Here is a 14,275-nt window from a genome sequence, read left to right on the forward strand (position 1 = left end):
CGTCTCGCCATTGTTAGTAATCAAGCCTACCACTGTAGTGTCGTCTGCAAACTTGGTGATTGAGTTGGAGGCGTGCATGGCCACGCAGTCATGGGTGAACAGGGAGTACAGGAGGGGGCTGAGCACACACCCTTGTGGGGCCCCAGTGTTGAGGATCAACAGAGTGGAGATGTTGTTTCCTACCTTCACCACCTCGGGGAAGCCTGTCAGGAAGTCCAGGACCCAGATGCACAGGGCGGGTTCAAGACCCAGGGACTCAAGCTTTATGATGAGTTTGGAGGGTACTCTAGTGTTGAATGCTGAGCTGTAGTCGATGAACAGCATTTTTACATAGGTATTCTTCTTGTCCGGATGAGTTAGGGCAGTGTGCAGTGTGATGGCGATTCCATCATCCGTGGACCTCTTAGGGCAGTTAGCAAATTGAAGTGGATCAAGGGTGTCAGAGGTGATATGATCCCTGACTAGCCTCTCAAAGCACTTCATGATGACAGAAGTGAGTGCTACGGGGCAATAGTCATTTAGTTCAGTTACCTTTGCCTTCTTGGGTACAGGAACAATGGTGGACATCTTGAAGCATGTGGGGACAGCAGACTGGGATAGGGAGAGATTTAATATGTCTGTAAACACTCCAGTCAGCTGGTCTGCGCATGCTCTGAGGACACGGCTAGGGATGCCGTCTGGGCCGGCAGCCTTGTGAGGGTTAGCACGTTTAAATGTCTTACGTCGGCCACTGAGAAGGAGAGCCCAAAATCCGTGGTAGCGGCCGCGTCGGTGGCACTGTGTTATCCTCAAAGCGGGCGAAGAAGGTGTTTAGCTTGTCCGGAAGCAAGACGTCGGTGTCCACGACGTGATTGTCTGTAGACTGTGCAATATAAGTCTCGTGACGGAGTCGTTAAATTGGGACTCTACCTTGTCTCTGTACTGTCGTTTAGCCTGTTTGATTGCCTTACGGAGGGAATAACAACACTGTATTCAACCATATTCCCAGTCACCTTGCCGTGGTTAAATGCAGTGGTTCGCGCTTTCAGTTTTGCACGAATGCTGCCATCTATCCACAGTTTCTGGTTTGGGAAGGTTTTAATAGTCACAGTGGGTACAACATCTGCTATACACTTCCTGATAAACTCAGTCCCTGTATCAGTGTATTCGTCAATGTTATTCTTGGAGGCTACCTGGAACATATCCTAGTCTGCGTGATCAAAACAATCTTGAAGCGTGGATTCCGATTGGTCAGACCAGCATTGAATAGTCCTTAGCATGGGTACTTCCTGTTTGAGTTTCTGCCTATAGGAAGGGAGGAGCAAAATCTAGTCGTGATCAGATTTGCCGAAGGGCGGGGCGGATGAGGGTCTTGTAGGCTTCCCGGAAATTGTAGTAGCAGTGGTTGAGTGTTTTAACAGCGCGAGTACCACAGTCAAAGTGTTGATAGAACTTTGGTAGCGTTTTTCTCAAATTTGCTTTGTTAAAATCCCCAGCTACAATAATTGTGGCTTCGGGATATATGGTTTCCAGTTTGCATAAAGTCCAGTGAAGTTTTTTGAGGGCCGTTGTGGTATCGGCTTGAGGTGGAATATACACGGCTGTGACTTTCACCAAAGATAATTTTCTTGGGAGGTAATACGGTCGGCATTTGATTGTGAGGTATTCTATGTCTGGTGAACAAAAGGACTTGAGTTTCTGTATGTTGTCACAAACACACCATGAGTAGTTAATCGTGAACCCTACAACCCTACCCTTCTTCTTCCCGGAGAGATATTTATTCCTGTCTGCGCGATGAACTGAGAAACCAACTGGCTGTACGGACTCAGACAGTATATCCCGAGAGAGACGTGTTTCTGTGAAACAGAGTATGTTACAATCCCCGATGACTCTCTGGAAGGAAATCCTTGCCCTGAGCTAGTCAACTTTATTATCCAGAGTACCTCTCCTACGTCGGCAGTGATTTGGGTCAGCCTCTGAAATCAGTTCAATTGCTGAGGATCCGAATCAGGAAAGTCGTATTCCTGGTTGTAATGCTGGTAAGTTACCACCCTCTGATATCCAGCTGCCTAGAGGGCCCTAGTAGAGCCTGCTGCCTAGAGGGCCTAGTGGAGCCAGCTAACGAGAGGGCCCTAGAGGAGCCTGCTGCTGAGAGGGCCCTAGAGGAGCCAGCTGCTGAGAGGGCCCTAGAGGAGCTAGCTGTTGAGAGGCCCCTAGAGGAGACAGCTGCCTAGAGGGCCCTAGTGGAGACGGCAACTTCTGTAAGGTGTAAGTACTGTATCTGAATTAGTCTGTAAGCTATTTTCTCTTCATTTATAGACTATTTTATATTTTATTTAGTTAGGTGTCTAGACTGACAGTCTGTACAGGTTCAGACCGATACACTCGTTTCTGTGTTGGTTTTTGTACTTAGTTAATAATTTATCATTTCAACGGCTTTCTCGTTTGAAACTTTTGTGTGTTTAATGTTTACTGTTAATTTGTGATTGTTTTTATCACTTTCTTTGCAAATGATTTTTAAAAATCTTGCCAATTTAAGACTATTTGAATTGAATTGAACTGACAGAGAGACAGAGACAGCAACAGAGACAGAGAGCTTTACCTCATGCTGTTGGACAGTTTGAAGTTTAGGTGTACGTCCAGAGGGTCTTTATCTGTGGAGGAGGATCGTGACAGGGACAGGCTGGTGACCTCACTCCCCAGACGACACCTCCTATCCAGCTCCAAACTGTTGTTATCCCACGTCTCCTCCCCCTCATACAGGGTCATGTACGTTATACTGGAAACATAATATGAATTAATTCAATAATAAATACTGGAAATAGCATAGGCAACAACAGAAATCACTGGGCATGCACTCAGTAATAGTGTATGGTGATGTGTAATATTGTATGGTGATCTGTATCGTGATCTGTATAGTGATGTGTATATTGATGTGTAATAGTGTATGGTGATGTGTATAGTGATGTGTAATAGTGTATAGTGATGTGCAATAGTGTATAGTGATGTGTAATAGTGTATGGTGATGTGTATAGTGATCTGTATAGTGATGTGTATAGTGATGTGTATATTGATGCGTAATAGTGTATAGTGATGTGTATAGTGATCTGTATAGTGATGTGTAATAGTGTATAGTGATGTGTATAGTGATGTGTATGGTGATGTGTATAGTGATGTGTATAGTGATTTGTATAGTGATGTGTAATAGTGTATGGTGATCTGTATAGTGATGTGTAATAGTGTATAGTGATGTGTAATAGTGTATAGTGATGTGTATAGTGATCTGTATAGTGATGTGTAATAGTGTATAGTGATGTGTATAGTGATGTGTATGGTGATGTGTATAGTGATGTGTATAGTGATCTGTATAGTGATGTGTAATAGTGTATAGTGATGTGTAATAGTGTATAGTGATGTGTATAGTGATCTGTATAGTGATGTGTAATAGTGTATAGTGATGTGTATAGTGATGTGCATGGTGATGTGTATAGTGATGTGTATAGTGATCTGTATAGTGATGTGTAATAGTGTATAGCGATGTGTATAGTGATGTGTAATAGTGTATGGCGATGTGTATAGTGATGTGTATAGTGATGTGTATAGTGATGTGTATGGTGATATGTATAGTGATGTGTAATAGTGTATAGTGATGTGTATGGTGATATGTATAGTGATGTGTAATAGTGTATAGTGATGTGTATAGTGATCTGTATAGTGATGTGTAATAGTGTATGGTGATCTGTATAGTGATGTGTATAGTGATGTGTATAGTGATGTGTATAGTGATGTGTAATAGTGTATAGTGATGTGTATAGTGATGTGTATGGTGATGTGTATAGAGATGTGTAATAGTGTATAGTGATGTGTATAGTGATGTGTATGGTGATGTGTATAGAGATGTGTAATAGTGTATAGTGATGTGTATAGTGATGTGTATAGTGATGTGTATAGTGATGTGTAATAGTGTATAGTGATGTGTATAGTGATGTGTATGGTGATGTGTATAGTGATGTGTATAGTGATGTGTATAGTGATGTGTAATAGTGTATGGTGATGTGTATGGTGATGTGTATAGTGATGTGTATAGTGATCTGTATAGTGATGTGTAATAGTGTATAGTGATGTGTATAGTGATGTGTATAGTGATGTGTAATAGTGTATAGTGATGTGTATAGTGATGTGTATAGTGATGTGTAATAGTGTATGGTGATCTGTATAGTGATGTGTATAGTGATGTGTATAGTGATGTGTAATAGTGTATAGTGATGTGTATAGTGATCTGTATAGTGATGTGTAATAGTGTATGGTGATCTGTATAGTGATGTGTATAGTGATGTGTATAGTGATGGGTATAGTGATGTGTATGGTGATATGTATAGTGATGTGTAATAGTGTATAGTGATGTGTATAGTGATCTGTATAGTGATGTGTAATAGTGTATGGTGATCTGTATAGTGATGTGTATAGTGATGTGTATAGTGATGTGTATAGTGATGTGTAATAGTGTATAGTGATGTGTATAGTGATGTGTATGGTGATGTGTATAGAGATGTGTAATAGTGTATAGTGATGTGTATAGTGATGTGTATGGTGATGTGTATAGAGATGTGTAATAGTGTATAGTGATGTGTATAGTGATGTGTATGGTGATGTGTATAGTGATGTGTATAGTGATGTGTATAGTGATGTGTATAGTGATGTGTAATAGTGTATAGTGATGTGTATAGTGATGTGTATAGTGATGTGTATAGTGATGTGTAATAGTGTATAGTGATGTGTATAGTGATGTGTATAGTGATGTGTATAGTGGTGTGTATAGTGATGTGTATAGTGATGTGTATGGTGATGTGTAATAGTGTATGGTGATGTGTATGGTGATGTGTAATAGTGTATAGTGATGTGTATAGTGATGTGTATAGTGATGTGTATAGTGATGTGTATAGTGATGTGTATAGTGATGTGTAATAGTGTATAGTGATGTGTATAGTGATGTGTATGGTGATGTGTATAGTGATGTGTATAGTGATGTGTATAGTGATGTGTAATAGTGTATGGTGATGTGTATGGTGATGTGTATAGTGATGTGTATAGTGATCTGTATAGTGATGTGTAATAGTGTATAGTGATGTGTATAGTGATGTGTATAGTGATGTGTATAGTGATGTGTAATAGTGTATAGTGATGTGTATAGTGATGTGTATAGTGATGTGTATAGTGATGTGTATAGTGATGTGTATAGTGATGTGTATGGTGATGTGTATAGCATTTTGTTTTACCCATGGTATATGGTCTGAAATACCACAGCTGTTAGTCAATCAACATTCATTTCACCCAGTTTATAATGATGTGTATAATGATGTGTGTAGTTTAGATTGATGTGTATAATGATGTATATAGTGATGTGTATAGTTTAGATTGATGTATATAATGATGTATATAATGATGTGTATAATGATGTGTGTAGTTTAGATTGATGTGTATAATGATGTGTGTAGTTTAGGTTGATGTGTATAATGATGTATATAGTGATGTGTGTAGTTTAGGTTGATGTGTATAATGATGTATATAGTGATGTGTGTAGTTTAGATTGATGTGTATAATGATGTGTGTAGTTTAGGTAATTGTGTATAATGATGTGTATAGTGATGTGTGTAGTTTAGGTAATTGTGTATAATGATGTGTATAGTGATGTGTGTAGTTTAGGTAATTGTGTATAATGATGTATATAGTGATGTGTGTAGTTTAGGTTGATGTGTATAATGATGTGTATAGTTTAGGTTGATGTGTATAATGATGTATATAGTGATGTGTGTAGTTTAGGTTGATGTGTATAATGATGTGTGTAGTTTAGGTTGATGTGTATAATGATGTATATAGTGATGTGTGTAGTTTAGGTTGATGTGTATAATGATGTGTATAGTGATGTGTGTAGTTTAGGTTGATGTGTATAATGATGTATATAGTGATGTGTGTAGTTTAGGTTGATGTGTATATTGATGTGTATTGATGCATCTACAGGGCTCATCTGTAAAAGAAACCTGTCAAAATAAAGGTTCATTATTTTATTTATTTGACATTTTGATGTCTAATTTTTAGATTTGACGGGCTGTTGCAGCTGATAACGAAACGTGTATGGACACAATGAGAGGGACTTAATACCATGGAGACAACCACTGTTATTTATCATGTTCCTGGGAGCTTTTTCACTCCTTCAGCACGTTCAGCACTGTAGTGTAGAAAAAGTATTCAAACCCCTTGACCTTTTCCACATTTTGTTACATTACAGCCTTATTCTAAAATGGATTAAATAGTTTTTTCCCCTCATCAATTTACACACAGTACTCAGTACTTTGTTGAAGCACCTTTGGCAGCGATTACAGCCTAGAGAATTCTTGGGAATGACGCTACAAGCTTGGCACACTTGAATTTCGGGACTTTCCCCCATTCTTCTCTGCAGATCCTCTCAAGCTCTGTCAGGTTGGATGGGAAGCATCACTGCACAGCTATTTAAATCTGGGCTGGGCCATTCAAGGACATTCAGAGACTCCTGTGTTTTCTTGGCTGTATGCTTAGGGTTGTTGTCATGTTTGAAGAAGAACCTTTCCCTCCAGTCTGAGGTCCTGAGCGGTCTGGACCAGGTTTGCTCTCTGTACTTTGCTCCATTCATCTTTCCCTTGACCCTGACTCGTCTCCAAGTCCCTGCCTCTGAAAAACATCCTCACAGCAGGATGCTAACACCACCATGCTTCACCGTAGGGATGGTGGCAGGTTTCCTCCAGTCGTGATGCTTGGCATTCAGGCCAAATAGTTAAGTTTCATCAGACCAGAGAATCTTGTTTCTCATGGTCAGAGTACTTTAGGTGCCTTTTGGCAAACTCCAAGAGGGTGGTCATGTGCTTTTTACTGAGGAGTGGCTTCCATCTGGCCACTCTACCATAAAGGCCTGATTGGTGGAGTGCTGCAGAGATGGTTGTCCTACTGGAAGGTTCTCCCATCTGGAGCTCTGTCAGAGTGACCATCAGGTTCTTGGTCACCTCCCTGACCAAGACCCTTCTCCCCAGATTGCTCAGTTTGGCCGGGCAGCCAGCTCTAGGAAGAGTCTTGGTGGTTCCAAACTTCTTCCATTTAAGAATTATGGAGGCCTGGGTTCGAGCCAAGGCTCTGTCGCAGCCGGCCACGACCGGGAGGCTCATGGGGCGGCGCACAATTGGCCCAGCGTCGTCCGGGTTAGGGAGGGTTTGACCGGCAGGGATATCCTTGTCTCATCGCGCACTAGCGACAGGTGGCAGGTCGGGCGCAGTGCACGCTGACACGGTAGCCAGGTGTACGGTGTTTCCTCCGACACATTGGTGCGGCTGGCTACCAGGTTGGATGGGCAGTGCGGCTGGGCTGGGCTGGGCTGGGTTGGGTTGTGTTTCGGAGAACGCACGGCTCTCAACCTTCACCTCTCCCGAGTCTGTATGGGAGTTTCAGCGATGAGACAAAACTGTAACTACCAATTGGATACCACAAAGAAAAAAACAAACCTAACTTACCTTTTCTCTTGGGGAGAAAAAAGGGCTGACATTTTTTTAAATAATAATAATTTCAAAGAATGATGGAGGTCCCTGTGTTCTGGGGAACCTTCAATGCTGCAGAATGATGGAGGTCCCTGTGTTCTGGGGAACCTTCAATGCTGCAGAATGATGGAGGTCCCTGTGTTCTGGGGGACCTTCAATGCTGCAGAATGATGGAGGTCCCTGTGTTCTGGGGGACCTTCAATGCTGCAGAATGATGGAGGTCCCTGAGTTCTGGGGACCTTTAATGCTGCAGAATGATGGAGGTCCCTGAGTTCTGGGGAACCTTCAATGCTGCAGAATGATGGAGGTCCCTGTGTTCTTGGGGACCTTCAATGCTGCAGAATGATGGAGGTCCCTGTGTTCTTGGGGACCTTCAATGCTGCAGAATGATGGAGGTCCCTGTGTTCTGGGGACCTTCAATGCTGCAGAATGATGGAGGTCCCTGTGTTCTGGGGGACCTTCAATGCTGCAGAATGATGGAGGTCCATGTGTTCTGGGGGACCTTCAATGCTGCAGAATGATGGAGGTCCCTGTGTTCTGGGGGACCTTCAATGCTGCAGAATGATGGAGGTCCATGTGTTCTGGGGGACCTTCAATGCTGCAGAATGATGGAGGTCCCTGTATTCTGGGGGACCTTCAATGCTGCAGAATGATGGAGGTCCCTGTGTTCTGGGGGGACCTTCAATGCTGCAGAATGATGGAGTCCACTGTGTTCTTGGGAACCTTCAATTCTGCAAAATGTTTTGGTACCCTTCCCCAGATCTGTGCCTCGACACAATCCTGTCTCAGAGCTCTATGGACAATTCCTTCGACCTCATGGCCTGGTTCTTGCTCTGACATGCACTGTCAACTGTGGAACCTTATATAGACAGGTGTGTGCCTTTCTAAATCAATTGATTTTACCACAGGTGGACTCCAATCAAGTAGTAGAAACATCTCAAAAATGTCTAAAAAAAAACCTGTTTTTGCCTTGTCATTAAGCGGTAGTGTGTATAGATTGATGAGGAAAATGTTTTATTTAATCAATTTTAGAATAAGGATAAATAATCAAGGGGTCTGAATACTTTCCGAATGCACTGAGTAAGCTCCATTCATCTGCACTGTATCTAGCCACCATGATATGAGCAGTCCTCTGCAATCACAAAGATGAACATTTTGCACTTACATCACCTAGGAGTTGAATATCACCTAGGAGTTGAATATCACCTAGGAGTTGAATATCACTTAGGAGTTGAATATCACTTAGGAGTTGAATATCACCTAGGAGTTGAATATCACCTAGGAGTTGAATATCACCTAGGAGTTGAATATCACCTAGGAGTTGAATATCACTTAGGAGTTGAATAGAAGCTGGGTCTTTTAGGAGAACAATATTAGGTATTTATCTCCATTTGTAAAATGTATGCATGTGCACATCAATTGTATACAATTCAACATACGTAGCTTGCTACAAACCTGCTGTGATATCAAAGGCTCTTTTCTGAGAACCAACCAAACCTAACTTACCTGTCATCTTGGGAGAACCTGATGAGGGGAGATCTCTCTGTGTGGTTGGTGTTTCCCTTCAGAAAGTTGACCATACTGAAGCTCTGTCTGGAGAACAAATGCAAACCATAGTGTCAACTGAAGTGAACAAACAAATTCACAGTTTAAACCGGCAGTTTGATGCTCAGACTTTCATCAGAAAAGTGAAAACAGTGCAGCCTGTGTGGTGAACTTTAACCTGTCTGTCACATGGGAGGTCCGGGAATTGGCCCCATATAGCACAAGTCATAAGCAGTGGCAAAATGTATAGACTTGCAGGAAATTAGCATTAAAACTGCAACGTTTTCTGTCATCCTCATAAAAACAGCATGGTGAGCTATAGAAAACAACATTCTCTGTCATCCTCATAAAAACAGCATGGTGAGCTATAAAAAACAACATTCTCTGTCATCCTCATAAAAACAGCATGGTGAGCTATAAAAAACAACATTCTCTGTCATCCTCATAAAAACAGCATGGTGAGCTATAAAAAACAACATTCTCTGTCATCCTCATAAAAACAGCATGGTGAGCTATAAAAAACAACATTCTCTGTCATCCTCATAAAAACAGCATGGTGAGCTATAAAAAACAACATTCTCTGTCATCCTCATAAAAACAGCATGGTGAGCTATAGAAAACAACATTCTCTGCCCCAAGGAAAAGCTGTAGAAACGCAGGAAAATATATTTAAAATGAGACATATATATATTAACATGTCACTCGCCCTCCTCAGCGCAGCCTCTTAGTAAAGACGGAATAGACTGTATGATATTGTGTGATGGCGTGAATTCATTTTGGACTGATGTCTTGTGTGTGTGTGTGGGGGGTCTGCGCGGTCTGTAATTTTCCGCAGTAATATCAGTAATATTTATCATATTCCACAGTAATATCAGTAATATTTATCATATTCCACAGTAATATCAGTAATATTTATCATATTCCACAGTAATATCAGTAATATTTATCATATTCCACAGTAATATCAGTAATATTTATCATATTCCACAGTAATATCAGTAATATTTATCATATTCCACAGTAATATCAGTAATATTTATCATATTCCACAGTAATATCAGTAATATTTATCATATTCCACAGTAATATCAGTAATATTTATCATAACAACTGGAAGAGAAGCAGTGGACTTCCCCTCAACAAGGAAATGCCATCTGTTGTTGATGTTAGTTGTGTTAATGTTAATGGGAAGATGTATCTGTTTTGAGCTGCAGCTTTGCTTGGTCGTTCTTTTCACCTGGCCATATTAACCGGACAGTAAACACAGTAAACAAGGTTGGTACAAAACCAGAGTCTGAAAAACTACTGCAGTAGATTTGTGATTTATTTTATAACAGACATACCCCTCCCCATCTTCACAACAACTTTGTCAATATGATTATATTTATTTTATTTCACCTTTATTTAATTAACCCGGTTGAGAACAAGTTCTCATTTACAATTGCGACCTGGCCAAGATAGAGCAAAGCAGTTCGACACATACAACAACACAGAGTTACACATGGAGTAAACAACAACACAGAGTTACACATGGAATAAACAAAACATAGTCAATAATACAGTAGAACAAAAGAAAACAAAAAGTCCATATACATTGAGGTCAAATGAGGTAAGATAAGGGAGTTAAGGCAATAAATAGGCCATCATGATAAAAAATGATAGACCTCTACATGCTTTGTAAGTAGGAAAACCTGCAACATCGGCAGTGTATCAAATACTTGTTCTCCCCACTGTATAGTCATTTTAGATTTGTGTAAGACAAGTGGTCAATCATTTGTCACACCAAGGTTCTTTCCCTTCTGGAAGGGCGATACTGTGGAGTTGTCAACCGTGATGGAGAGGTCTTGGAGCAGGCAGGTCTTCCCAGGGAGGGAGAGCAGCTCCATCTTGTCGAGGTTGAGCTTGATGTGGTGGGCCAACATCCAAGCTGAGATATCTGCCAGGCACGCATGCCTGGCAGGTGGCGACACGCAGGGATGCGTGTCGCCACCTGGGTGTCAGAAGGGGGAAACGAGAAAAGTAGTTGAGTGTCATCCACAGAGCAATGAAAAGAGAGACCATGTGAGGATATGACAGAGCTGAGTGACTTGGTCTATAGAGAGAAGAGGAGAGGGCCTAGAACGGAGCCCTGGGGGACACCAGTAGTGAGAGTACATGGTGCAGACACAGATCCTCTCCACGTCACCTAGTAGGAGAAGCCAGGTAGGATGCAATCCAGGAGTGTGCAGAGCCTGAGACACCTAGCCCTGAGAGGGGGGAGAGGAGGATCTGATAGAGCCTGAGACGCCCAGCCCTGAGAGGGTGCCCTGAGAGGGTGGATAGGAGGCAGAGCCTGAGACGCCCAGCCCTGAGAGGGTGGAGCCTGAGACGCCCAGCCCTGAGAGGGTGGAGAGGAGGAGCTGATAGAGTCTGAGACGCCCAGCCCTAAGATGGTGGAGAGGAGGATCTGATGGTTCACGGTGTCGAAGGCAACGGATACCACTCTGTAGTTTTTGACGCCAGAGGGGTCAAGTGTTGGTTTCTTGAGGAGGGGAGCGGTTCTGGATATTTTGAAGTCAGAAGGTATGCAGCCAGTGGTCAGGGTTGAGTTGATGAGGATGGAACACAGCCAGTGGTCAGGGTTGAGTTGATGAGGGTGGAACACAGCCAGTGGTCAGTGTTGAGTTGATGAGGGCAGAGAGGAATAGAGAACGTCTCCAGAGATGGTCTGGAGAAAGAAGGAGGGATGTGGTTGAACGGGCAGGTTGTCAGGCTGCAGGATATCACTAGTCGCAGGATTTCATCTGGAGAGAGTTTCGGCTTTTCAAGTTTTAATGTCATGTGCACAAGTACAGTGAAATGCCTTTCTTGCCAGCTTCAAACCCAACAATGTAGTAATCAATATCAATGTAGCACTAAAAATAACAAGGTAGAACAAAAACAAACAAGAAAGTAAGAAGCTACAGTATATACAGGGTCAGTTCCAGTACCATATTAACAATGTGAGGGGATCTGGAGTGATGGAGGTAGATATGTATAGGGTTAAGGTGACTAGGCATCAGGATAAATGATAAACAGAGTAGCAGCAGTGTAAATGATGATTGTATGTGAGTGTGTGTGAGTGAAAAAGTGTGAGTATGATGTGTGTGCATGTTATGTCTGTGTTCGAGTGTCAGTGTGCGTGAGTGTGTAGAGTCCTGTCAGTGTGTAGAGTCCTGTGAGCAAAACATTTAAAATGTAAGAATAAAATACAAGTTAGTATTCGGATAGTCAGTTTAGCCATTATGTTAGCTATTTAGTAGTCTCATGCCTGATATAGAGGTCCTGGATGGCAGGGAGCCGGGCCCCAGTGATGTACTGGGCTGTCCTCACCACCACCTGGTATAGAGGTCCTGGATAGCAGGGAGCCGGGCCCCAGTGATGTACTGGGCTGTCCTCACCACCCTCTGATATAGAGGTCCTGGATGGCAGGGAGCTGGGCCCCAGTGATGTACTGGGCTGTCCTCACCACCCTCTGATATAGAGGTCCTGGATGGCAGGGAGCTGGGCCCCAGTGATGTACTGGGCTGTCCTCACCACCCTCTGATATAGAGCTCCTGGATGGCAGGGAGCTGGGCCCCAGTGATGAACTGGTCTGTCCTCACCACCCTCTGATATAGAGGTTCTGGATGGCAGAGAGCTGGGCCCCAGTGATGTACTGGGCTGTTTTCATACCAAGCAGTGATGCAACCAGTCAAGATGCTCTCAATGGTTTAGCTGTAGGTAATTCTGATAACCATTTCTCAACGGAGCGATTCACTGGTACTTTCTGTTTGAGCTTCTGCTTGTAAACAGGACACAGGAGTACGGAGTAATGATTTGATTTTCCGAATGGCGGACTAAGGGAGGACCTTGTACGCTTGCTTTGTGGGTAGAGTAACAGTGGTCTAGTACTTTATCTCCCCTAGTGGCGAAGGAGACGTGTTGATGGAAGTTGGGCATCACGTCTTAACGACATGGTATTCAAATCAAAATAAAGTAAAAACAAACACCAAAAGAATCGCAAAATAGCAAAGTTGGTTCGGAGCAAAAAGGTGACCGTTGCCATCAGAGGGGGGAAAGAGGTCAAGGTGTAGGGTAGTTCTGTGTAAGTGGGACCAGTGGACTGAGTGAATGAGAAGTGGATGTCATCAACCTTGTTTTTAAAGTGGTAGACAAAGTCATCCCCAGAGAGAGAGGAGGGAGGAGGTGGATGACTAAGGAGTGAGGAGAAAGTGGCAAAGAGTTTCCTAGGGTTAGAGGCAGAAGCTTGAAATTACATTTAAAGTGTTGAGACAAGAAGAAAATATATAGAGAAGGGAGTTAGAGGATCATAGATCCTCCGAAAACTTTTGTTTTTCTCTAATTCTCTCTCAGCTGCCCACAGCCCTGTTCTGTAAGCTTGAAATGGGTCACTCAGCCACATAGCAGGAAGGGAGGGCCAAGCCAGCCGGGAGGAAAGGAGGGGAGTGAGAGTCATAGGATGTGGAAAGGGAGGAGAGTAGGGTCGAAGAGACAGACGGGAGAAGGATTTATCAGAAGGGAGAGATTATAGGATAGAAGAGAGTATTGGGAAAGAGAGAGTGAAGATTGCGATGGCGCATGATCGTCTGGGTAGGGGCTGAGTGGTTAGGGTTGGAGGAAATGAAGACAGACAAGGGAACAAAGTAGTAATCAGAGACCTGGAGGGGGGTCACAGTGAGATTAGTAGGGTAGGAGAACAGAGACCTGGAGGGGGGTTACAGTGAGATTAGTAGGAGAACAGAGACCTGGAGGGGGTTACAGTGAGATTAGTAGGAGAACAGAGACCTGGAGGGGTTACAGTGAGATTAGTAGGAGAACAGAGACCTGGAGGGGGTTACAGTGAGATTAGTAGGAGAACAGAGACCTGGAGGGGGTGCAGTGAGATTAGTAGGAGAACAGAAACCTGGAGGGGGGTTACAGTGAGATTAGTAGGAGAACAGAGACCTGGAGGGGGTTACAGTGAGATTAGTAGGAGAACAGAGACCTGGAGGGGGTCACAGTGAGATTAGTAGGAGAACAGAGACCTGGAGGGGGTGCAGTGAGATTAGTAGGAGAACAGAGACCTGGAGGGGAGAGGGGTGAGGGGAGAGGGGAGAGGGGTGAGGGTGAGGGGTGAGGGGAGAGGGGTAGGGGAGAGGGGTGTTGGGAGAGGGGAGAGGGGATTTGGGAGA

The 14,275-nt window shown here is 43.1% G+C and overlaps 1 protein-coding gene across 1 annotated transcript in view; it reads right to left on the bottom strand.

The window, feature by feature from the left end:
* The window catches only part of oca2 (oculocutaneous albinism II), a 207,960-nt gene that overhangs the window by 178,757 nt on the left and 14,928 nt on the right, over nucleotides 1–14,275 (bottom strand). The window contains exons 3-4 of the mRNA XM_042322671.1: nucleotides 9,045–9,131; nucleotides 2,582–2,758 (exon numbers count right to left, since the gene is read on the bottom strand). Coding sequence (XP_042178605.1) covers nucleotides 2,582–2,758; nucleotides 9,045–9,131 — 264 coding nt within the window. The remainder of the gene's footprint in view (nucleotides 1–2,581; nucleotides 2,759–9,044; nucleotides 9,132–14,275) is intronic.

Source organism: Oncorhynchus tshawytscha, linkage group LG05 (genome assembly GCF_018296145.1).
Source record: "Oncorhynchus tshawytscha isolate Ot180627B linkage group LG05, Otsh_v2.0, whole genome shotgun sequence".
NCBI classification, from domain to species: Eukaryota; Metazoa; Chordata; class Actinopteri; order Salmoniformes; family Salmonidae; genus Oncorhynchus; species Oncorhynchus tshawytscha.